Source organism: Coregonus clupeaformis, chromosome 15 (assembly GCF_020615455.1).
Source record: "Coregonus clupeaformis isolate EN_2021a chromosome 15, ASM2061545v1, whole genome shotgun sequence".
In the NCBI taxonomy this organism is placed as follows: Eukaryota; Metazoa; Chordata; class Actinopteri; order Salmoniformes; family Salmonidae; genus Coregonus; species Coregonus clupeaformis.
The window spans coordinates 42344638-42371454 of record NC_059206.1 but is presented as its reverse complement, the minus strand read 5'-3'; the positions used below and the strand labels follow the sequence as shown (position 1 = coordinate 42371454).

The 26817-nt window shown below is 43.9% G+C and overlaps 2 protein-coding genes across 3 annotated transcripts; one reads left to right on the top strand and one right to left on the bottom strand.

Moving 5' to 3' along the window:
• Positions 1-357: 357 nt before the first annotated feature.
• On the top strand, positions 358-11159 carry LOC121582421 (RING finger protein 208). Its single transcript, XM_041898183.2, has 2 exons — positions 358-1356; positions 9035-11159. Exon 2 carries the CDS (start codon positions 10254-10256, stop codon positions 11052-11054), a length of 801 nt encoding a protein of 266 aa, XP_041754117.1. The 5' UTR covers positions 358-1356; positions 9035-10253; the 3' UTR covers positions 11055-11159.
• A 5055-nt stretch (positions 11160-16214) lies between these two features.
• LOC121582422 lies at positions 16215-25511 on the bottom strand. 2 transcript variants are annotated; one of them, XM_041898184.2, is made up of 6 exons: positions 24744-25511; positions 20505-20669; positions 20160-20343; positions 19973-20052; positions 17929-18044; positions 16215-17292 (listed from the first exon to the last, which is right to left on the bottom strand). In XM_041898184.2, exons 1-6 carry the CDS (start codon positions 25407-25409, stop codon positions 17208-17210), a joined length of 1296 nt encoding a protein of 431 aa, XP_041754118.2. In that variant the 5' UTR covers positions 25410-25511; the 3' UTR covers positions 16215-17207. The 2 variants fall into 2 exon arrangements, with proteins under 2 accessions (XP_041754118.2, XP_041754119.2); XM_041898185.2 differs by having other exon boundaries at positions 17929-18029.
• Positions 25512-26817: the final 1306 nt, after the last annotated feature.

Here is a 26817-nt window from a genome sequence, read left to right as displayed (position 1 = left end):
TGTGTTTTTGTTTGTGTGTGATGGAATAATATTGTATATGGAGTATGATTCAGTGCTCTCTGCACACAGCCTCCATCTTTCAGTATGTGGTGTGAGTGAGTGTTTGTGTGTGTGTGCAGGGTAGAAGGGGGGTGGGTTTTCAGGGCCCTCATTGGCTGAAATATTTTCACTGGCGACTAGAAAACGTGATCCAGCCTGCAGAGGCACTGCAGCGGAAACTGCAGAGAGAGAGAGAGGGAGGGAGGGAGCGAGCGCAAGATAGAGAGAGAGCAAGGAGAGAGAGAGCAAGAGAGGGGGAGGAGAAAGCATGCAATAGAAATAGTCAGGTCGAGAGAGAGAGATCGAGAGAGAGAGAGAGAGAAAGAGAGAGAAAGAGAGAGAAAGAGAGGGAGAAAGCCACATACATATGGTGAGAGAGACAGAAACAGAGAACAAGCGTGTGAGTGTATGCGTGAGCTAGTGTGTGTGAGTGTGTGCACAGAGGCGCATTGACAGGAGCGGAGAAGGAGCAAGGCTAACAAACAGCAGCCGTGAGAGAAAGGGAGCACTGAGACGCCACTGGGGGAGAGAAAAGAAGAAAGGACGAAAGAAAGATAGCAGTGAATACCTGAAGACCTGAGGCTCTGAGACCAAAAGAGGAGGATAGGAAGAGAGAGAGAGAGAGAGAGAGAGAGCAGAGAGGAGGAGAGGAAGATACCCAGAGAGGCATCACAGGAGCTCACGTAATTACACAACCTATTTGGCTGACTGACTGACTGACAGAGAGAAAGAGACAGGAGGAGGGATGGAGAGGGAGCTGCTAGGAACCGCCGCTTGGCCACACCACAGACGACAGGGCGAGAGGGAGAGAGTGTGAAGGACGAAGGGAACCGACAGAGGAGAAGAAGAGGAGGGCTCCACCACCAGCCTCTGTCCTCCATCACTGTGACTAAAGGAAGGAGTGACGCATCCATTCTTTGACAGCCCAGTCTCCATCTTACCTTCCCTTCCTCCATCTTTACCTTCCTCCCTCCACCTCCATCGTTTGTTTTCTCAGGGTCTCACAGAAAGGAATGATCACCTTGTCTCCGCCGCTCCTATCCTCCTCCTACTCCTTCTCCTCCTCCTCCTTCTCCTCCTCCTCCTCTGCCCCTCTGGCAAAACACGCTCTGTTCTGCTCTCAGACGCACTGAGACCAAATGTTATCAGCTTCACACACACATGGAAGCTCTACCTTGTAACAAGACTATTGTCACCTCTCAGCACAGTAATATCCAAAACCAACAACATCAACAACACACAGCAAGAACCAGGCACAGCAAGGTGGTAGGAGAACTGGTAGACGATATGTTACGACAGGACTAAACAACAACACAGGTAAAAGGCTTGATCAAGGATGCATCAATGTGTGAGTGTTTACTGAAAGAGGGCTCTTTGTGATGTTTCTGTGCATGTGCGTTCTATTTTGTGTGTGTGTCAATGTATGTGCTGGTGTGTGTGTCTGTGTGATTTTGTCCAGATGTCGGATCTTAACTTGATCACTCTTTTGTCGCTGAGAATTTTCCTGCTGCATCAGGAAATTCGAATGAGCCTCGTAAGTCCCTGAAAAATAGCAGTTCTCTTTCTCTCCATGCGGGGGCAGTCGAGTCATTGGGATCAGGGCTTGCTATCAAAATAATTTGTGCAAATGTACAAAAATGTATTTGAAATGCAGCAATACCCATCAATAACCATTGTTTTATATAGCTTAATAACACAAGATAGATATTGGTTTCCACTAGACTACATACGAGCTAACAAGTGTTAAGTGTATCCTAAGGTCAAAATTGAGTTTAATCATGGTCAGTTAGCGGTTAGGGCCACTGCCTTATAGGTGGTCTACTGTGTCGCCGTGGGTTTGATTCCGGTCCACACCATACTGGCACAAATAACTCAATCCCCTGATTGACTTGATTTATTTACACATTTAAAATATGGACTGTCCAGGGATATTTTACCCCCGATCTTGTTAAGAAATGACCTTACCAGACACTTTTGGATAACATAAATAGGAAACTAATAAAATAATAACAATAGGCTACACCAACATTAGTTTCCATTCATACAAAGAGTCGGGTAAATTGCCACGGTAGATTTGCCGTGGTAAACGAGGAAACACTTGATTTATACTGTATAGAATGCTTATCAAATAGATACATTGTTCCTAGTCTGTTCAAAAAGGACCAAGTTGTTCTGAATACAATACCAGCCAGAGGGCGAACATATTTTGAAAGACATTGGTTGCAAGCAGGACTAAGGGTAACACCGACATAATCTTTTAGGGAGCTGTAGAGGTGACCAATAATGGTTGCAATTGAGATCAGCTGTGTGTGTGAATTTAGAGCATATTGATGGTTTAACAAGACATCAGCTGGCGATAATCTAGTGCCATCGATGGTTGGAATATGCCCCTTGTTATTTGATAATATTCCAATAGGCTACATTGTGTAGGCTACCCGTTAGCCTTTCCATTGTCACATAATGAAAGATGTGAAAATGGATAATAGCCTACTGTGTTTCCCTGTCTGATTGGTGAGCTGATTTTGGCCATCAGTTGATTGACAGATGTAGGCCTACTGTAGAATGATAAACTTTACTCCAGTGTGGATGCTCGTCCACGTTTTTGTTGTTAGGCTATATATAATTTGTCAATATAGTTCTGGTCTTTGGATTGAAAGCCTGTATTGTGTGACTTAAACATTTCATTTCGTAAAGCTTTCAAGATGTTTATGCATTTGAGCCTATCCAAAGATGACTTTGTTGTGCTGAGACACTTTTCTTTGATGTGTAAATGATCAGACTATTTGTTTTACTTCTTGAAAACATTTAAATAAATGCAATTAACTTCTGGGCCGAATGTAGGCTCAGGCTGGTCACTAAGAATACTATGAATACTGATGATCCATTGGCGCGTCGTTTTTAATCATTTTGTTTTAAGCCTTCCCCAAAACCATAGCCCTAACCATAACCACTCGGAATTAATGCCTAAACTGTTATCTTTTTAGTTGTTTCTGTTTTAACCCTGTAACCAAGCGGAATCATCCCTTTAACCACTCAGAATTAATGCGTCAAAAATAGACGTTCATCCATGAGTCAAAGGGCTAGATTGAAACCCATACCAACTCTGGCATATGTGTGTCGGGGTCAGTGGCTGTAACCACTGGACCACACAGGCACTGAGAAAACCATTCATTTATTCTGCCTATTGCTTGCCTTCAACATATAATAAAAATGGATCTAAAAAAACAGATTTTCCCTAACCAAAAATGAATCTACCCCCTACAAATATGTCAATTGATTATAATCCACATAATAATTAACACAAGATGCAATGTAGTTACAATGTGCATTGTATACAAACACTGCTTCCAGCTGCCCCAATGGCGGTGATTCTAAATATTTCTTCAGATATTCAAATCCTCCTGCTGCAGAATTATTTTCCTCCTGCGGCAAAAGGGGTCAAATTAAAATCCTACATCTGTAGTACCATGTCTTTGTTGCAGTTGAGAGGGTCGTTGCATCACAATCCTCCATTCTGAGGACACATGCACGCGCTCAGACATACACACACACACACACGTATGTTTCCGCTACACACATGCACGCACATACACAAGCACACACACACCTGATGGGGGGTCCGATTCAGTCTACATATATTCCATTGTGTGTTGACTGCAGGGGAAAGGGTATCTTAAGGCTATCTTTGGGTTATCATATCCCCAGAGGTCATGACATATGACAGATCTCTCTAGGGACCAGGCTGGAACTGCCCGTTCTGTAGCTGTCAACAGCACTGAGGGATCTCCATGTTGACCATGCACTGGGCTGGTGCTGACTGCAGTCCGAGTGCTGTTTCCTGCTACCATGCTGTGATTGCATAACTGCTGCTCCTACTGCCGCACCACTCCCACATGCTGCCGCCGCGCTAAACCTGCTCCTTCCTTCCAAGCTCCCCAAATACACACATACTCATCTGTTACATATCTCCATCCACACCCATCCTCATCACAGCAACAGTGTCTGTGTCTGCTTCTCCCTGAGCTGAGACATAAGTCTCCACAAAAATATCAATCAGCTCAATCAATCGAGCCACTGGAATATTGATTGGTGGGTTGCTTGACGTGTCATAAGTCCTTCATGAGGCTGTGTGTCAAGAGGGGCCATTATTGTTATCGTTGTTATTTTTCTGCTGGTTTCGACACCGACAAGCTCTGTGGCCAGCCGGCCATGTTGCTGCCTGAGAACCACAGAGAGAGAGAGAGGCGAGAAAAGAGAGAGAGAGAGAGGTGAGCACAAAGAGTACTTGGCTGTAATGAATTGCGGGGAAAATGGCTGACGCCTGCTTTGAATGGCAGGAGTTGAATTCTTATAACTCCCCCTCACACATACACTCACATAATCTCTCCTCATAGCTCCTCATTCTATCACAACAGGATTATGTACAGAGAATAGAGTAGAATGCACATCAACATCCTAGTCAGAATTCAGAAAACAGATTTCTTACTGTAGATGGATTTACACATTGACAACATTGAATGTACACATCTGAATACCACTTTATGGTAGCACAGCGCATCCATTAAATGATAACGACCAACATCTAAAGACCAACCAACACATAAAGAACAAAACACTTGTGGATTTAAAAAACAACCATGCAGATTAGAATCCTATCATAATCAACAACAACATTAAGCCGTGCTTTATGGAATTCACAGTCATTTAGAGTATAGCACTTTGTGCAGATTCACTGCAGTCAACAGGAATACATCTGGGGATTTGTCCACAGCCAACTCTAAGGTCATCATACCATTTATGTAATCATAATACATCGTTACCCCCACAGGGTAGAGCAGAGCAGCAGATACCTTTTATCAGCCAAGACAGATCTCTGGACACTAATCAGAATATAGCCAGCATTCTCTGTGTACTGTTGCTGGGTGTGTTATAGGGGCACAGGCATCAGTCAACCAGTCATTCTGCCTGGTCCAGTTCAGGTCACATTGCTGAGGGTGAAGGCGTGTGTCATGGAGATGCAGAGGTAGACAGAGGATAAAGGCAGAGAGAGCCAGCTGATAGTGTCTGATTCATTCAGAACATACTGTCCTTCTCCTGCTCCCTGCTCCCTGCAATGCACAGGTGGAATGCAGCCAGGAGGCAGTGTGAGGGAGACGGCTGGACTCAGCAGTTTAGGTGTGTGTGTAGGCAAATGGAGGGAGGAGGAATGGGGAGTGGAAGATGGTAGGAATGTTCTGGGTGTTTTTTTTGTTGGTAATCTGCGTTGGTTCTGTTTTTCTGAATTTCCAAAATGATCTAGAACATTTTGAAAAATAGACCAACACACATAAACAGTCACACAAACATGCATGGTGAAATGCCATTTGATGTGAATAATCCAGACTACATATATTCTTGAATCTGTAATGAGTCCATGGAAGATGAAACTATAAGTAGTCTGGTTTATTAGCGTTTAATAGCATTTCTGCATGCATGTTAGTCTGTCTATTCAATGTGTGTGTGTCCTGAAATGTCATGGGTGGTGTATGTGATGGGGGAGTGTAGAATAAGGGTAAGAGTGTTCTTGGTGTTAGTGTGTGTGTACGTACTGTACGTGCATAGGAATGTCTGTGTTGTGTCTTTCCTCTCGCCAGAGCTCTGCTATCTCCATCTCTCCATCTCTCCATTTTCTCCCTTGTTTGTTTGTGCTGACAGGGTCAAAAGTTCAACACATGATTTCATTATTTTAATTCCTGGGCAGGCGGGCTGACTACTGGGCTGGGCAGGGCTGCAGACAGACACCAGGGGGTTTGCAAAGCTGTCCTCAAAGCAAAGGGTGGCTATTTGAAGAATCTCAAATATAAAATATATTTTGATTTGTTTAACACTTTTTTGGTTACTACATGATTCCATATGTGTTATTTCATAGTTTTGATGTCTTCACTATTATTCTACAATGTAGAAAATAGTAAAAATAATGAAAAACCCTTGAATGAGTAGGTGTGTCCAAATTTCTGACTGGTAGTGTACATATAGTACCTCAGGTGTCTGGTATGTGTGTGTGGGGGCATGGATGGTTGAATGGACACTGAAGGGAATTAATGAATAGTATTCTACCTCAATGGTGAAACTTATACACTGTAGTCATACAGTATTGAATTGAATTAGCCACGCATCATAAAGGGATAATACGTGGTAGGGAAATGCATTGTATGACACAGATCTTCTGGCACATATTGGCCTTGCCCTGGCAGATGCTACTGGGAATTGGACTGAGAGATGACACCCTTGTTAATATCTGTGTACAGAGTGTGAGTTTGTGAACGAAAGTGTGTCAGAGAGAAAGGGCGAGAGAGCGGTTATTTAAGTAAAAGCTTTGCGGCACTGTGCTGCCAGAGGGACACACTGAGAGCAGTTGTGAGTGACACTGGCTAACAGCCTTGTCTTTCACTGACTGGGGACAGATACGGGAGGACAGTCTGAGACAACAGAATGGTTTAATAGATGTTTTATCAGTGAGATACAGGAGAGTTTCCACATGCCTGCTCAACAGAGATGCTCCATTGCACAACAGCGGGGTTGGGTGGGTCATTTTTTAAATGTTTTTATGGGAGTGTGAATATGAAGAGAGAGAGAGAAAGATATGTGTGTATGTGTGTTGGAGGTTGATGGTTAATGGGCTAGGGTATTTCTGCCTGTAAAGGTACAGCTCTCTCGCTCCGTGTGAATCTTCAGAGGAGGTTGGGAGCAGGAAACCACAGTTAAAGTGCATAGATAAATAGACCATTAATAGTAACTAGGACCGCTGCACTCCTCTTTCTCTCTCTCTCTCCTTCTCTCTCTTTCTCGGCATGTAGGTCAACTCCCTCGCTCTCCTTCTCTCTTCATGCATCATGTCTAACGAGAGCCTTGTGTGGAAGAGAAAAGATGTGTCATTTTACTCCTTGTTGCGTTGCCATGGAAACAGACATAGTACTACGTACAATCATACATTTACACCACCTACACTACTGTTCAAACGTTTTGGGTCACTTAGAAAGTTCCTTGTTTTCGAAAGAAAACAACATCAGATTGATCAGAAATACAGTGTAGACATTGTTAATGTTGTAAATGGCTATTGTAGCTGGAAACTGATGATTTTAAATGGAATATCTACATAGGCGTACAGAGGCCCATTATCAGCAACCATCAGTCCTGTGTTCCAATGGCACGTTGTGTTTGCTAATCCAAGTTTATCATTTTAAAAGGCTAATTGATCATTAGAAAACCCTTTTGCAATTATGTTAGCACAGCTGAAAACAGTTGTGCTGATTAAATAAGCAATACAACTGGCCTTCTTGAGACTAGCTGAGTATCTGGAGCATCAGCAATTGTGGGTTCGATTACAGGCTCAAAATGGCCAGAAACAAAAAACTTTCTTCTGAAGCTGGTCAGTCTATTCTTGTTCTGAGAAATGAAGGCTATTCCATGCGAGAAATTGCCAAGAAACTGAAGATCTCGTATAACACAGAACAGCACAAACTGGCTCTAACCAGAATAGAAAGAGGAGTGGGAGGCCCCAGTGCACAACTGAGCAAGAGGACAAATACATTACAGTGTCTACTCACAGGTCCTCAACTGGCAGCTTCATTCAATAGTACCCGCAAAACACCTGTCTCAACGTCAACAGTGAAGAGGCGACTCCGGGATGCTGACCTTCTAGGCAGAGTTCCAAAGAAAAAGCCATATCTCAGACTGGCCAATAAAAAGAAAAAATGAAGATGGGAAAAAGAACACAGACACTGGACAGAGGAAGATTGGAAAAAAGTGTTATGGACAGATGAATCGAAGTTTGAGGTGTTCGGATCACAAAGAAGAACATTTGTGAGACACAGACCAAATGAAAAGATGCTGGAGGAGTGCTTGATGCCATCTGTCAAGCATGGTGGAGGCAATGTGATGGTCTGGGGGTGCTTTGGTGGTGGTAAAGTGGGAGATTTGTACAGGGTAAAAGGGATTTTGAAGAAGGAAGGCTATCACTCCATTTTGCCACGCCATGCCATACCCTGTGGACGGCGCTTGATTGGAGCCAATTTCCTCCTACAACAGGACAATGACCCAAAGCACAGCTCCAAACTATGCAATAACTATTTAGGGAAGAAGCAGTCAGCTGATATTCTGTCTATAATGAAGTGGCCAGCACAGTCACCGGATCTCAACCCTATTGAGCTGTTGTGGGAGCAGCTTGACCGTATAGTACGTAAGAAGTGCCCATCAAGCCAATCCAACTTGTGGGAGGTGCGTCAGGAAGCATGGGGTGAAATCTCTTCAGATTACCTCAACAAATTGACAACTAGAATGCCAAAGGTCTGCAAGGCTATAATTGCTGCAAATGAAGGATTCTTTGACGAAAGCAAAGTTTGAAGGACACAATTATTATTTCTATTAAAAATCATTATTTCTAACCTTATCAACTACATTTCCTATGCATTTTGCTATATTTCCTATTCAAACTCATTTCATGTATGTTTTCATGGAAAACCAGGACATCTCTAAGTGACCCCAAACTTTTGAACGGTAATGTACATAATGCACATTACCACTCTAAATGAAACCTACTCACACACACTCATGGTTGCGATGGTTTTGCTCATCTGCCTATGACCAAACATGCATCTCTTTCATGCACCATGTAGTAGGATCATAATGGGAGTTGACAGGACGCTAGCGGCGTGAGGAGACTAAAACCACCCAGTCTCATAATTCTTTCAGTCAACTACAACCACAGTAGTTAGAGCTCCTTCTCTACGGTTATTAAGGATTTCAAAGGAGGCTCTATTCTGAATATTTCAGTGTTCTCCCTAAAGAGGCATGTCTTAAACTAGAGAGAGTATCCATATCCATCCACATATCGTATCACATCCATCCTATAATATTGCAATAACATAAGTTAACAATAATACAGTCATAGCAGATTCATGTGTGATTTATTTCTATGAATAGTGTTAACTTATCAAACTCTCCTCTCCTTCCTCAGGTAACTGAGCCAGAGGATTGTGAGGACGACAGTCACACCATCTGACTATCTGAGGCCACTGCTGTCACTCTGAACCTCTGAGAGACAGACGGACAGACCGTGACGAGGACCTTTATCAGCTGACTAATGGGAGGACTCAGTTTGAAAGTCAAGTACCCCTTCCTTCAGTCCCTCCTTAGAGGATTTCAGGAGTGGTACGTTTAGGAGCAGGGGAGTCATTCCAATAACTTTCCATTGCCTCCTAAAAAAAGACCTCCGCCTTATCAGACTCCAGCCAAGGAAGCCAAAGGACACAAAACCATATTTGACCAAGAGCAGAGAGAGAGCCGAGAGCAGAGAGAGAGAGAGAGAGAGAGAGAGAGAGAGAGAGAGAGAGAGAGAGAGAGAGAGAGAGAGAGAGAGAGAGAGAGAGAGAGAAGGTTCCAGCCTGAGTGTCTACAGGTTGTTCTCACACACAAGGCCATTCCACAGCCTCAGATAGAAACAGGAAGGAAGTACTGGTTTGAGCAGCAACCACTTAGAAACAAGCAAGCCCCAAGCCCTGTTTGAGTCAGTTTCCCCTGGCAAGCCACAGGACGCTGTGTGAGACAATACAGACTTAACTACTACTGAACAGCCCGTGCTGCTTGAGCTCTCCATTTTGAGAGAGTAGAACTCTTCACAACCCTGTTGTGTAAGTGTATAATATAATCATCTATATACGTACATATAAGATTATTTATTGGTGTTATCACTGAAAACATATCTTTGTGCTGATGTGTTGAGTCCTGTCTGTTGTTGAGCTGTTACTGTGGTTGTTCAGCTGTTACCAGTACATATCTTTATTGTATACCTAAGACTGCACAGAGTAGTTTTAAGAGGACTAATTACCAGGCTCGGACTGTTATCGCTGTCTATCAGTAGTGTTATCAGAGGACAGTGTTTCTGTGAAATAGGGAAGTCTGTTTCACTGCTCCAGGTTTGAGGGCTCTGGCTATAGTCCTCTGTCCTTCTGTCCCACATAAAGACTCAGGGTAACAGCACCACAGACGTGGGAGGCCTTCTAATTGAAACAATGGACAGAATCATACGTCCCCATGTCCCGTCTAATGGCTGACTTTGACACCCCCAGTCCACTTCATAGCCCCGCCCCACGCCCAGCCCAAGCCAGGGGCATCGCCCGCTGAACCAGTCACAGCCCCCTCTCTCTAACAAAGACACAGACACGCAAATAAGCTTAATGTCCATGTCCTGCCTCAGGCGGCAGCCTGTGACCATCCCCATGGATACCGTCAAGATCATCCAGTCGGAAAAGTTCCCCCGGGAATGCACAGTGCCAGTCACCCAGCCTTGCTTCACCCCTCCCCCGCGGGTGGCATGGGACGGAGGGGGAGAGGGAGAGATCATCGTGAACCAGGCGTGCAGTGACCTAGCCCTGGAGATGACCTGCACTGATCTGGCCCCCACCAGACCCATGGTCTCATCTCCCCCAGCTCCGATGGCCCGCATGGGCCGCAGGGAGAGCTACCTGGCCCAGCGCAAAGCCAGCGCTGCAGAGATCTGCTACCACCAGTTCCACTACAAGATGGAGGACGTCATAGTCAACCAGTACGTGCTGCGTTCTTCTTCCACCTCCTCCTCCACCTCCTCTTCCTCCTCGGGGCCCGTGATGCCCTGTGAACCCCTGGACTGCCCCACCTGCGGCCACACCTACAACTTTGCAGGCAAGCGTCCACGCATCCTCTCCTGCTTGCACTCGGTGTGTGAGGAGTGCCTGCAGATCCTCTACGAGTCCTGCCCCAAGTACAAGTTCATCTCGTGCCCAACGTGCAGGCGTGAGACGGTGCTGTTCACTGACTATGGGCTGGCTGCCCTGGCCATCAACACCAGCATCCTGAGCCGGCTGCCCTCTGACCCCAATGGCCCGGTGCAGTGGGGCGGGGAGGCCGACCGGAGCTGCTACCAGACGGTGCGCCAGTACTGCCAGTCAGCCTGCACATGTCAGATCGCCAACCCCCTGTCCTCCTGTGGCATTATGTAGAGACCTTGGCAGGGGCCAAACTGGCATGCCTCCTCTCTATCTCACATACATACAACCCGTCTCCTCTCTATCTCACATACATACAACCCGCCTCCTCTCTATCTCACATACATACAACCCGCCTCCTCTCTATCTCACAAACATACAACCCGCCTCCTCTCTATCTCACATACATACAACCCGCCTCCTCTCTATCTCACATACATACAACCCGCCTCCTCTCTATCTCACGTACATACAACCCGTCTCCTCTCTATCTCACATACATACAACCCGCCTCCTCTCTATCTCACATACATACAACCCGCCTCCTCTCTATCTCACATATATACAACCCGCCTCCTCTCTATCTCACATACATAAAACCCGCCTCCTCTCTATCTCACATACACACAACCCGCCTCCTTTCTATCTCACGTACATACAACCCGCCTCCTCTCTATCTCACATATATACAACCCGCCTCCTCTCTATCTCACATACATAAAACCCGCCTCCTCTCTATCTCACATACACACAACCCGCCTCCTTTCTATCTCACGTACATACAACCCGCCTCCTCTCTATCTCACGTACATACAACCCCACACGGATGTATCTCTATATTTAATAGCACAGATGGATGCTGTCTGGGTCAAATGGATCGTGAAGGACACTGTCTTGCAGACAAAAACAGGGAAATAGCAAATAAATGTATTTTATGTATGGAATATGAATCCTATTCCCCCTCTCTTGTTCGGATGTGTTTGTCATTGACATCTCTTTACATGGGAATGCTAGGGGAGGCCTATCCCCTCAACCTAGGTCAATAAAGAATAAACAAATGATAAAAAATAAAAAAAACACTGCTGTTTGGTCTGAACTGGCTATGGATGTTCAGTCATTAAGAGGCTATTAGATAAGTTTGATAGGTTGATGAATTAGGATGTTTATACAATTCTCTGTCACACCATCTCTCTGTCTTGTGGTGCAGGAGGTAAAAGCCCTATAGCTCAGTTCATCATAAGACTAACTCCTCTACGTGTCATTACCACTGGACTGTTTACTGTCAACAATAAGCGGTACATTGGTAATCGTCTGTGATTCTGTGTAGGAGTAATTGTTATGATGAACTGCCTATGCATTTCCCCACAGGGTTATTTGGAGTGCTGATGACCTGTGTCAGTTACAGTAGTTAAATCGGCCCTTTTCTCATGGAAGATTTTATTTTCCTGGAAATGATCAAATGCATAACAACTGGGGTAGTCATGGAGTGGAGATTCAATAAAAGGAGCATAAATTCAATCAAGGCTTCAATCAAGATCCAGTAAGGATGAAGAAATCTCTGTTACGGTTGCATTCACAAATGTCTCAAATCTCATAAATTGGGTACTGATATAGTTTGTTGCAATGAAGATCTAATCAAAGTATGTTTCATATCTTGGTACAGGGCATAGCAGCACCGAACAGTATTTTGGTTTCCTTAAAGGTCCAAAGCAGCCGTTTTTATCTCAATATCAAATCATTTCTGAACAACAATTAAGTACCATACTGTTATTGTTTTTAATTAAAATGGTCAAAAAGAAACCTAAATAGCTTCTTAGCTAAGAGCAATTTCTCAAGCAAGAATTTTGCTAGGACGGTCTGGGAGTGGAAAACTGAAAATTAGCTGTTATTGGCAGAGATGTTTGGAACTCTCTTTCTAATTGGTCTATTAACTAATTTACCACATGTTGATGTCACCATGGAAGGCCACAACTCCCTCCCACCAAAACAGGCTGAAGTTTCAAGTGGTATTTTCAAACAGCTCTTACACTAAAAGGGCATTATCATCATTTTCACAATTTCACAGTATTATTCCAACCTCAGTGTGGAAATATATATATAAATCTATATAAATCACGTTTTGACTGCACTGGCCCTTTAAAAAAGACTAGAAACCAAAGGTGAAAATAATCATCCTTTTGCAGACGTGGGGATCCAGACAGATGTGGAAAAGTGGTGAAATACACTGAGTGTACAAAACATTAAGGACACCTGCTCTTTCCATGACATAGACTGACCAGGTGAATCCAGGTGAAAGCTATGTTCTGTTATTGATGTCACTTGTTAAATTCACTTAAATCAGTGTACATGAAGGGGAAGAGATGGGTTAAAGAAGGATTTTTAAGCCTTGAGACAATTGAGACATGGATTGTGTATGTGCGCCCATGGGGCGGCGCACAATTGGCCCAGCGTCGTCCAGGGTAGGGGAGGGAATGGCCGGCAGGGATGTAGCTCAGTTGGTAGAGCATGGCATTTGCAACGCCAGGGTTGTGGGTTCGATTCCAGTATGAAAAAAAATTATAATGTATGCACTCACTAACTGTAAGTCGCTCTGGATAAGAGCGTCTGCTAAATGACTAAAATGTAAATGTAAATAGGGTGAATGGGCAAGACAAAATATTTAAGTGCCTTTGAATGGGGTATGGTAGTAGGTGCCAGGCGCACCGGTTTGTGTCAAGAAATGCAACGCTGCTGGGTTTTTCATGCTCAACAGTTTCCCGTATGTATCAAGAATGGTCCACCACCCAAAGGACATCCATCCAACTTGACACAACTGTGGGAAGCATTGGAGTCAACATGGGCCAGCATCCTTGCCTGCCAAAGGTGCTTCCACCAAGTATTAACTATGGGGTGTGAAGACATAAACAATCAATACATCTTCATTTTCTATTCATTTGGAAAATTTTCTAAAAATGTTCTTTGACTTTGAAAATGTTTTTTATTTGTATTTATTCAACCTTTATTTTATCAGGAAGTCATACTGAGACCAAGGTGTATTTTACAAATGAGCCCTGAACTACAGAAATTACAGAAAATACACACATCAAAATAGAAATACAAAATGCAAGCTGAAAGAAAACACTGTCAATAAAAACAAACACATTATAAATGAAAACATAGCAATGTATCAACCTACGTGACATCAAAGAGGGTCAACCAACTTTTTGGTAGAGAATGCAGTGACTTTCTTCATACAAGTGCAGTGCAGCTACAGTATACTGCATCTAATGGCTTTAATGAATTGGCAGTTGCGTTCATATACTGTAGATGAGGTCATCATAGTCTAGGACCAATAGGAACGTCGACTGAATAATCTGCTTTCTACTATTTACGAGAGGCATGACCTATTTCTTAGTTTTACCTGCATTCAATACTAATTTCAGGTCAATAATGTTTTTCTGTAATACAATGAAGGCAGACTGTAGTTCAGATAGAGCCTGGTCAACTGTGGGGGCAATAGCATACACAACAGTATCATCGGCATACAAGTGCAGGTTATTTATTTTTTTACAGACAAGTCAATATTGTTAATATAAACAGTAAAAAGTACAGGACCCAGAATCGACCCCTGTGGGACACCTTTCGTTATGTCCAGAAAACCTGATTTAACACCATCAGTAGATACACATTGAGTTTTATCTGTCAAGTAATTTGTAAACCAGTTACATGCAGCCTGGTCTAGGCCAATTGAGGAAAACCTCTGAATTAGCAGTGAGTGATCAACAGTATCGAAGGCCTTTGACAGGTCAATGAAGGGGGCAGCACAATGTTGCCTTTTAACCACATCATTTTTAACTAACTAATGGGGCGGCAGGTAGCCTAGTGGTTAAGAATTCCCGAAAAATCTGGCGATGTGCCGTTGAGCAAGGCACTTAACCCTAATTGCTCTTGTATGTCACTCTGGATAAAAGCATCTGCTAAATGACTAAAATGTAAATCTTAAATAACTAGGGATGCAGCAGAGATAGTGCTATGACCTGGTCTAAAACCTGACTGATGTACATTTAGAATACATTTCAAAGATAAGAAAGATCTTAGCTGAGAATTAATCAAGGATTCTAATATTTTAACTAGGCAAGAAAGTTTAGAAATAGGGCGATAATTATTTAGGTCACAAGGGTCACCACCTTTGTGAAGGGGGAGTACATGGGCCGCCTTCCAAACCTTGTGGATAGTACCAGATATATACGTCAGGTTAAAAATATGGGTTAATGATTCCACAATCAGGGGGGCAGAGAGCTGCAGCAAAAATGGATCAAGCATATCAGCCCTAGTGGATTCGTTTTACATCAATTGTAAGAAAGGCATCTTGCACATCACAGGTAGTAAATTGTTTAAATGAAAACAAAGATTAACTAGAAGTTGATGGGTTAACCGTCACGTCAGCGAGAGGCTGGCAGAGCGAAGAGCAGTCGATTGACTGACCAGGGTCAGTTAAACCACCATTTCTCTCAAATAAAAAGCCTGCCGAGATAAAATGATGATTAAAAGCATTACTTATCCCATTCTTCTCAGTTATAATGCCAGTCAGACAGAACTTGCTTAGGCAGGGATGAAGAGGAATTTGTACGCTTCAGTGCATTTACTGTTTTCCAAAATTCAGAGACAGAGCTTAAAAAGTAGCTTGATTTATACTGAACAAAAATATAAACACAACATGCAACAATTTCAAAGATTTTACTGAGTTACAGTTCATAGAAGGAAATCAGTCAAATGAAAGAAATTCAATAGGCCCTAATCTATGGATTTCACATGACTGGGCAGGGGCACAGCCATGGGTGGGCCTGGGTGGGCATAGGCCCACCCACTTGGGAGCCAGGTCCACCCAGTGGAAAGCCAGACCAAGCCATTCAGAATTCATTATTTTCCCCACAAAATGGCTTTATTACAGACAGAAATACTCCCCAGCACTCCCCTCCCCCTCCTCAGATGAGGTGAAGAAGCCGGATGTGGAGGTCCTGGGCTAGCGTGGTTACACGTGGTCTGCGGTTGTGAGGCCAGTTGGATGTCCTGCCAAATTCTCTAAAACGATGTTGAAGGCGGCTTATGGTAGAGCAATTAACATTCAATTCTCTGGCAACAGCTCTGTTGGACATTCCTGCAGTCAGCATGCCAATTGCATACTCCCTCAAAACTTGAGACATCTGTGGCATTGTGCTGTGTGACAAAACTGCATATTTTAGAGTAACCTTTTATTGCCCCAGCACAAGGTGCACCTGTGTAAGGATCATGCTGTTTAATCAGCTTCTTGATATGCCACTCTTGTCAGGTGGATGGATTATCTTGGCAAAGGAGAAATGCTCACTAACAGGGATGTAAACAGATTTGTGCACAACATTTGATTGGATCTTTTATTTCAGCTCATAAACAATGGGACCAAGACTTTACATGTTGCGTTTATATTTTTGTTCAATATAGCTTTCTTAATTGAGACATTACATCTGTTTCTCAGTTGTCTGAAAGATTGCCAGTCCACCTTTCAGTTTTCCTTGCCTTGGCCTAGGCCTGATTTGTCATCTGAATGAGCTCAGATAGCTCAGAAGAAAACCAAGGGTTATATCTATCTTTGACTCTGAATTGTTTAAAAGGGGCGTGTATATGGAGTGAAAAAATATGGAGGAGACATTTTCTAGAGCCAACTCAGGGTCAGGAATACAGGAGACAGTGGCTAAATCAAAGTAGAACATGTAATGTAAAAACCCTTGAGTATAACGTTTTAAAATGTATCTTCTTAGTTAAACAAGGATTAGTATTTTTCTGTTTGGTATCTCTAATACATACTATGGGACAATGATCACTGATATCATATTCAAATACTCCAATAGAAAAATATTTATGGGGTTGTTAGTAAGAATTCAATTAATCAATGAGGATTTATCAGGGTTTTTCACAGCCGTGGGGGCATGGGGGGCGGTAAATCCCAGCAACAAATGTGTATTCTGGTTTACGGACACATCTACAACCAGTAAATGTGTAGTAGGTTGTGTAGATTAGTAGGGAAAAAATATAATTGAATCCCTTTTTAGATTTAATTTTAAGGCAGCAAAATGTGAAAACTGTGCAAGGGGTGTCTAGACTTTCACTAGCTACTGTATTGACGGACATCAAAGAAACATAAATACACATTAGCTACATATAATTGCAATATTAAAATATTATGGTACCTGAGGATAAATAACTACAAATGTAGAAGCAGACAATAAATATACATGTCAATATCCATATAATGAGATGACTAAATATATTTGAGTCCTGTGCATCCACAGCTTTGTATTAAAGTGCTACAGTATGTACGTCTTAGAGGAGGAACATTACCAATGACTGTAATGTTGGAACATTCTGCTCTTCTCATTCTGGCACAGTTTTCCTTCTCCTGAACAGCTGTCCCAACCATCGCCCGCTAGCTTTCTTCACGGATGAATTAATCTGTTGGCTTTATGTGAAAGAAAAATCATGCACCAGAACCATTAAAGATTGCACGGAAGGAATATTTAAGTCTTACAACATAATTCCTTAAATGTACAGTGAGCACTGGTGTACCACACACCCCCGCAGCCCCAAGCACTGGTCCCCCCCACCCCCAGATAGCATATGAACACGTCATAAGCCATGGCAAAATGTTTAGAAAAACAGGAATTATGTTTTAAAACTGCAACATTTTCTCTCTGCCTCATGGCAAAATGTGTAGAATAGCATGAGATAAGTTATAAAACTGCACATTTTTATCTCTGCCCCAAGTCCTAAAATTTTATATTTTTGGGGGGGGTTGGGAAGAGAGACCTTGCGGGGGGCCTCGTGAAACTGAGGTAAGCCACTGACAGTAAGCCTACTGTATGTGTGATTGTAAACAAAGAGGCCATTTGGGATGAGTCAGTGTGAATTTTCATGAACAGATGCCTAGGCTAAATATATGCTCTCCACATCTCCTCAGCACACTGTGCATTATCTATGCAACAGTGCATCATTCCCATTTGGCTGCCATGTTAGAGCAGCCATGGACATTTTATAAGAGCATCATGCATAGTATGACAACACACACACTGTCCTCTAGGTGTCGATGTTGTCTCACCTGGTTTTCTCTGTGGTCTCCCCCCTCCTCAGAGAGCCAATCTTCAGCTTCCAAGTCTGTGTCCTACTTCCCTGTTTTTTGTTTCTTGTTTCTTGTTTCTCCTGGAGAGAAACATACTGTAGATATTTGTCAACAGAGACATTGATGCAGACTCATTCCAAAAACATTTACACATAGGCACAAGCATACAAGCATACTTTCACACAGACATACTCTACCATAAGTTTGCATGCATCTAACAACACACGCAAATACAGAAATACAGCTTAAATATTTGTGTCTATTTGAGTGTGTGTACAATATGAGTAAGTGTGTGTGTGTGTGCATGCTTGTGTTTGTGTGTGTGTTTGTGTGTTCGTGCATACAGTTGAAGTCAGAAGTTTACATACACTTAGGTTGGAGTCATTAAAACTCGTTTTTAAACCACTCCACACATTTCTTGTTAACAAACTATAGTTTTGGCAAGTCGGTTAGGACATCTACTTTGTGCATGACACAAGTCATTTTTCAAACAATTGTTTACAGACAGATTATTTCACTTATAATTCACTGTATCACAATTCCAGTGGGTCAGAAGTTTACATACACTAAGTTGACTCAGCCTTTAAACAGCTTGGAAAATTCCAGAAAATGATGTCATGGCTTTAGAAGCTTCTGATTCTCATTGAGTCAATTGGAGGTGTACCTGTGGATGTATTTCAAGGCCTACCTTCAAACTCAGTGCCTCTTTGCTTGACATCATGGGAAAAAGAAAAGAAAAATTAGCCAAGACCTCAGAAAAGAAATTGTAGACCTCCACAAATCTGGTTCATACTTGGGAGCAATTTCCAAACGCCTGAAGGTACCACTTTCATCTGTACAAACAATAGTACGCAAGTATAAACACCATGGGACCACGCAGCCGTCATACCGCTCAGGAAGGAGACGCGTTCTGTCTCCTAGAGATGAAGTGCAAATCAATCCCAGAACAACAGCAAAGGACCTTGTGAAGATGCTGGAGGAAACAGGTACAAAAGTATCTATATCCACAGTAAAACGAGTCCTATATCGACATAACATGAAAGGCTGCTCAGCAAGGAAGAAGCTACTGCTCCACAACCGCCATAAAAAAGCCAGACTACGGTTTGCAACTACACATGGGGACAAAGATCGTACTTTTTGGAGAAATGTCCTCTGGTCTGATTAAACAAAAATTAGAACTGTTTGGCCATAATGACCATCGTTATGTTTGGTGTAAAAAGGGGGACTTGCAAGCCGAAGAACACCATCCGAACCGTGAAGCACGGGGTGGCAGCATCATGCTGTGGGGGTGCTTTGCTGCAGGAAGGACTGGTGCACTTCACACAATAGATGGCATCATGAGGAAGGACAATTATGTGGATATATTGAAGCAACATCTCAAGACATCAGTCAGGAAGTTAAAGCTTGGTCGCAAATGGGTCTTGCAAATGGACAATGACCCCAAGCACACTTCCAAAGTTGTGGCAAAATGGCTTAAGGACAACAAAGTCAAGGTATTGGAGTGGCCATCACAAAGCCCTGACCCCATCCTACAGAAAATGTATGGCCAGAACTGAAAAAGCGTGTGCGAGCAAGGAGGCCTACAAACCTGACTCAGTTACACCAGCTCTGTCAGGAAGAATGGGCCAAAATTCACCCAACTTATTGTGGGAAGCTTGTGGAAGGCTACCCGAAACGTTTGACCCAAGTTAACCAATTTAAAGGCAGTGCTACCAAATAATAATTGAGTGTATATAAACTTCTGACCCACTGGGACTGTGATGAAAGAAATAAAAGCTGAAATAAATCTTTCTCTCTACTATTATTCTGACATTTCACATTCGTAAAATAAAGTGGTTATCCTAACTGACCTAAGACAGGGAATTTTTATTAGGATTAAATTACAGGAATTGTGAAAAACTGAGTTTAAATGTATTTGGCTAAGGTGTATGTAAACTTCCGACTTCAACTGTACATGCATGATTGTGTGTGTGTGTGTGTGTGTGTGTGTGTGTGCATTTTAGTTTAGTTTACGTCATCTTACCTGGTTTTCATCATCCCCGGGCTGCTCAAGCAGATCCTCTAGACACAGGTACCTCCCTCCAGACACTTCCTTCACCTTCTCTAAAACACACACAATTCATAACCTTCAGTTTCAACCCAAATACACCAATGATGACACAGTATTTCACAGTGTACACTGTGGGAAGTAACATTGGATGGTCACTCACTTAGATGTCCCATCATAAGTGTTGTGTCCGATGCTGACCTCCGTCGAAAATGCTGATGCACGTTACTATTGTTTTGAGATGATTGGTAGGGTAAGTCCTCATAATCTTTGACTTCAAGTCTTTCATTGGCAGAGGGGCTGCCTTCCTCAGAAGCCTTGAAGTCACACTGGTTGCGTTCTGAATTCTATATGGATAGAAACATCAAGTCAAATGTTGTTAATTACCTGTTACACTGACTGTGTCAATGCTCACAGCAAATATAGTCAAATATTGACTTGTATATAGCTTCATCCACATAATTCTCTATTTACACATGAGATGCCAAATGTCAACATATCTTTTTACCTGTCTCCCCTGCTGCTCCCGGAGTGCATCCATCTCCACCTGTAACCCTTGGTTACGTATCTGTAGCCTGGCGATCTCCTCCAGCATCCGGCATACCTGCTTCAGGTAGCCCAGCCCAGGGGTGAGCCCCTCATACTCCTCCTCACACACATCCTTCTCCCTGATCTGTAAAGACGACACATGCAGAGACTTACACAAGGAAGATAACAGTGCACATGGAAAAGTATACAGTAAATTAACTCTGGCATATTACTTCACAAAACATTTATTGCTCTGAATAGAATAGCAATCTAATGCTATGACTTCTGGGGCAGCAGACCTGATATTTTCATTGCTTATTAGTAACTAATCAGCAATCAACTTGTGTTGTAGATATGTGGTAGTAGAGTAGTGGCCTGAGGGCACACACTTAATGTGTTGTGAATGTATTGTAATGTTTTAAATTGTATAACTGCCTTAATTTTGCTGGACCCAGGAAGAGTAGCTGCTGCCTTGGCAGGTACTAATGGGGTTCCTTAATAAATACAAAATACATAAAGTGCTCCGTCTGTCACGATCGTCTAATGAGGAGGACCAATGCGCAGCGTTGAAGGTGAACATGACTTTATTCAATTAAAGCCTAAACACGAAAACCACAAAACAAATGACGATACGTGAAGTCCACAGTGACAATGACTGTACAGGAACAAAAACCCACAAACACAAGGTGAAAACACACAGTTTAAATATGGCTCCCAATCAGAGATAACGAGCCGACAGCTGACACTCGTTACCACTGATTGGGAGTCACACGACCAAACAAGGAAACAACCACATAGACAACCCAACCAAACAGAACACAACGAAACGAACACACCCTGGCTCAACATACAAAGTCCCGGAGCCAGAGCGTGACAGTACCCCCCCCCCCTAAAGGCGCGGACTGCGACCGCGCCTCAAAGAACCCAAATAGGGGAGGGCTGGGTGGGTGTTGCTCCTCGGAGGCGGCTCCGGCTCTGGCTCCGGGCTTGACCACCATCCTACATCCATCCCCCCCGTAATGGCCCCGGTCCGATCCAACCCAGCTGGCTGGATCCGGACTGATGACGCGCACCCCTAACTTGGCGCGTGAGGCAGGGACGGACCGGACCTGGCTGACGATACGCATCCTCGGCTTGGTGCGTGGGCCGAACGGACCTCCTCAGGCTGACGACTCGCCTCCCTGGCTTGGTGCGCGTAGCAGGCATAGGCTGAACCATGTTGACGACTCGCCCCCTTGGTTTGGTGCGAGTAGCCGAACGAGCTGACCCAGGTTGACGACTCGCACCCTTAGCCTGGTGCGAGTGGCAGGAACAGTCCGGGTTGGGCCGGCGACGCACACCGTAGTTTTGATGCGTGGAGCAGGAACCGGCCGGGCTGGGCTGGCGACGCACCCCTTTGGCTTGGTGCGTAGAGCAGGGACAGGCCGGGCTGGGCTGGCGACGCACCCCTTTGGCTTGGTGCGTAGAGCAGGAACGGGCAGAGCCGGGCTGACGAGACGCACCACAGGCTTGATGCGGAGAGCAGGCACGGGCCGTGCCGGACTGACGACGCACACCACTGGCTTTGGTGCGGGAAGCTTGGATGGACCGGACTGTACTAGGGACACACACCACTGGCCCTACACCGGGATCTGGAACGGGCCGGACCGGACTGGCAACACACGCCAGTACCTCTCGCCGTGCCTCTACTTCCTCCATCCCCTCTTCGACCAGTGGCCCCCGTAACCCGGCGGCCTTCTCCAGCAACCCACTGGGCCGCTCTATCGCGGCCTCCTGCTGGTCCGACGTCGTGAGCCCCCCCCTAAAAATTTTCGGGCGTCTCTCCTACCCGTGGACCAGGTCTCCATATCCCTCGCCAGCCTCTCGCCCTTCTGCCATAGTGTCAAGCCCTTCTCCTCCTCACTCGGCTTGACCCAGTCCAGGAGGCGAAGGAGATCTGTGAGGGATCTCCCTGGCGACGGCTCCTGGACACGCTGCTTGGTCCCATCTTGGTGGGTTTTTCTGTCACGATCGTCTAATGAGGAGGACCAATGCGCAGCGTTGAAGGTGAACATGACTTTATTCAATTAAAGCCTAAACACGAAAACCACAAAACAAATGACGATACGTGAAGTCCACAGTGACAATGACTGTACAGGAACAAAAACCCACAAACACAAGGTGAAAACACACAGTTTAAATATGGCTCCCAATCAGAGATAACGAGCCGACAGCTGACACTCGCTACCACTGATTGGGAGTCACACGACCAAACAAGGAAACAACCACATAGACAACCCAACCAAACAGAACACAACGAAACGAACACACCCTGGCTCAACATACAAAGTCCCGGAGCCAGAGCGTGACACCGTCATTAGGAGCAGGAAATACATTTCTTCCCCAAAGAGAGCTAAGCTAATGAGGTGGCCTTTAACTGGCCTTTGCCTTCCTCATAAACACTCAGCACCCTGTCTCTGTGTCCTGCCGAGAGCAAAGACTAATATCCCCATTTAATAAGACTTAATGTTCCTATACAACTGTGGCAAACATGAAACACAAACATCTCTCTGCTTCATTACACCAAACATTGTCAACACTCTACATGACCACTGGATAATAACATTACAAAGAGGAATCCTTGGTGCAGAAAACTGATAATTTGTCTAACGATGAAAAAAATAAAAATAAAAATTAGTAAATAACTTTTCCCCAATGGGACTGCCGTCGCTTCGAACATGTGACGCAGAAGCGCGACATGTCCGTCACAGTCTTATCAACAACACAGCAGACTGCTCAACACAATACCCACACACTCCATCTGTCCAGGAAGCACCACACCAGCTTGGCTCCATTCCACTCATGCCTGTTGCTCACCTGGACAGACTGGTTCACAGACTGGTTCACTGTCTGACACACTACAACAGGGGTACACATACTGTATTTGCTAGATGGCAAAGCTCCGGATGGATACTGTTATTTATCGGTGTAGTAACAAACCCCACTTGGTGACCCATGCAACCCCAAATTGTTCAAACTGTTCCCACCCTTCTTGTTGGCGGAGAGAAAATGTTGCCATTTTAAAGATCATTCCCTGCAATTCTACACATTTTGCCATGAGGCTGATAGAAAATGTTGCAATTTTAAACCTAATTTCCTGCAATTCTACACATTTTGCCATGTCTTATGTGTGTTATGGTACCCGAGTGACTCAACAAAATCAATGGGGGCGCCCTAGGGGGTCGAAGCCCCTGAGCACGTAATCTTGTCATGATAACTACAATATTTAGATAGCTGGTTAGCCTAACTTACCTATCTAGCTAACATGGCCACCAATTGATCAACTGGACATTTCTCATCTGACAGGTTTAAAATAGCTCTCTAAGGTCTGTCAGTGAATGACAATAAGAGGAAAACTGCCCATGCACTACCAAATGTCAAAATTGAACCTTGTGCATTCATTCTACTATTACAACTCTCAGCAGCAGTAAGTTAAAAGCCTGACTCAGTTCCTAAATAAAGCGAACATATTTGAAAGATGATAACCTACAGACACGACAGTGATTCAGTCGTTGCAATTAGTGTTTGTCTTTCTGTGTGTCTAACTGTGTGTGTGTGTGTGTGTGTGTGTGTGTGTGTGTGTGTGTTGTGTTGCAACCGTTAACTGTGGTAATGGTAAAAAGCTAATTTCCTCCCTGACATTCCTTCAGTTCATTGTCAAAAAAAAAACATAAAATGATTTATGCTCAGTATACTGCTTGAACATGACAATGGACTTCCGTCCGGCATATTGTGTAATTACGTAATAACATATGTCATAACAACAGTGATAACAATCCGATTCTAATGTATGTTCAATACATTTGCGAATAATCTTTCAAATGACTACTGAAAATGTCCCATACAAACCAAGAAGAGGAAAAGAATGCCAAACAAAACTATCAGATGACTGAGATGTTGGAGAAAAAAACTAAACACTATGGATCACACTGTCTAGTCCCAAACTCTAGATTACATTTACATTTTTGTCATTTAGCAGACGCTAGTATCCAGATCAACTTACAGGAGCAATTAGGGTTAAGTGCCTTGCTCAAGGGCACATCGACAGATTTTTCACCTAGTCCGCTAGGGGCCTTTCAGTTACTGGCCCAACACTCTGAATCGCTATTACTTTGAAGACAAGAAAACAGTCAGAGAATCATAAGATTTAAGTAAACAACTCCTTTCAATATAAACCCACCTCTGTGTCTGTCTGAGCAGGCAGTGTCTTGTGATGTGGGGAGAGGCCTCCTCTGTGCTGCAGCAGATCTGTTGAGGCCTGTTTGTCCACTACTGACTGGCTGACTGTCCTCCTCAGACCAATGCTCCCTGACCTGTGACCTGCCCTCTGGATATGGGTCACTGAGTGAGGTGACGGTAGTGAAGCGGTGTGACACCGCTGTCGGGGCACATTGTCTCTGTCTCCAGAGTATGCCCTCCTCAGTGCCTGCTCCACTTTTAGGTGCATGACCGCGGCCAGCTCCCTGTGCCGCTGAGCCCTGGGGCAGAGGGACAGGGAGGAAGAGGAGGAGGAATATGGCAGAGAGAGGACAGGAGAGCACGGAGGAGAGGTAGAGGGGAGTCCATCCTCTTCCCTGACTGTAGGATCAATATCTGTATTATCCATGGACACAGAGGGAGGAGAGGAGGGGAGAGAAGCCTCAGAACAGATCTCCACCCCTGAATCCTCTGTATCAGACCGCATCAGTGTCCCCACGTCAGATTTAGACATGAAAGTGGTCCCTGAAAGCGTGAGGGAATCTCCAGAGTCACCCCCTTCCCACTGGCCCTCCAGAGCTACTCTCTCCTGGGGGCCTTCAGTCACCCAGGTCTCCAGAAGATTGCCAAATATGTTGTACAAATCCATCTCAAAAACCCAAATCCTGTCCCCTCTTCACTCTTCTTCTCTGAAATGGTAGCAGCACGAGGTGAGTTTGTGATGTAGAATTTGAAACATCCCTGATGCTCCGCCTATATTCTTATGACACACCTCCTCATCAATCATCCTGTCACAGCAGTGATGCTGCATGCATATGGAGGCCTGCGCTGAGCGGCTGTTCCCTGGCATATTGCTTTGGTTTGTCTTGGGAGTATGACTCACGCTCACTTGAGCCCCCAACTCCCCCCACCAAACACCATAAAACTCAGGTATGACAGGGGCAAGTCATGACAAGGCCAAAGTGATAGCTACACCATGTGTCAGTCCACATACTGACTGTGGTGCTTCTCAACCAGTTATCTCCTGATGAAAGATCAATCTTTTTGGACAATAATACCATACATAACAGAGAGGTTTGTCATATATGTGAGTGGGTAGGTGTGACGTAAGGTGTGACAAGACATAAACTAGGTAAAACATCTGAAATAACTCCAACACAACGTGATATCTGAGATTCATAACTTATTGGAATGTGTAGAAGGAGCATTCCTGTCTGGTGATTCTGATAAGGATCTACATTCCAGTTCCCTAGTGAATAGTGACAGTATGTTTCATCAGCTTACAAACACAAAGAAGACCTTTACATCAAGATGTCCACACAATATTGTGGGTTGTCACTCAGTCATGAAGTTTGTACATGGCCTACAGCTCCAGAGGCTGTGACGTATCTGAGCCACTTACTTACACAAGCATAGCCTACACATAGGCTGTCACTCACTTAATTTAAATGTGGATTTACACATAACTCATTTGTTTTGAGTGTACAGGCAGACTCAGCACCTGAAACATAATTTGTGTACAGGCAGAATCGGCACCTGTAAACACTGATGTGAAATGCAATTGTCTCTCAGGAATATGATATTAGATGATATGTATGTATGTATTCTATGTATTTCTACACTGGCCCTATGATAATAATAATAATAATAATAATAATAATAATAATAATAATAATAATAATAATAATAAATAATAAATATAGCTGCGAGCAGCAATGAACGGAGTTCACAGGATGACAGAAAGGACACAAGATCAGTTGGATAACAAAGCAAGCACTATATCATGCAGGAACTATCCTCCTTTATGTGCAATCATGAATCTAAATACAAAAATCTGGAGTGAATCTGACATATGGTTCATGAGGAGAAGATGATTTTGAGCATTAGTGTTAAATATGAAAATAATTAGTTTCCTTGTTTTTTGAGATATCAATACCAAATTCAGTGTGGTTCATTTTAGGGATGTCCATGATAGCGACGACACGTTTCAAGGTGATAGGTCACTGTGGAGTGGATTTACAGTGGTTTAAATGGACACGTAAAATCTGATTTTTGAT

Coding starts and splice junctions, on each gene's coding strand:
- LOC121582421 (XM_041898183.2), top strand. CDS start 10,254: ATGTCCATGTCCTGCCTCAGGCGGCAGCCTGTGACCATCCCCATGGAT.
- LOC121582422 (XM_041898184.2), bottom strand. CDS start 25,409: ATGGATTTGTACAACATATTTGGCAATCTTCTGGAGACCTGGGTGACT. Junction 20,344..20,504: donor GGGAGCAGCAGGGGAGACAG/GTAAAAAGATAT, acceptor CTATCCATATAG/AATTCAGAACGCAACCAGTG. Junction 17,293..17,928: donor GAGACCACAGAGAAAACCAG/GTGAGACAACAT, acceptor TTTCACATAAAG/CCAACAGATTAATTCATCCG.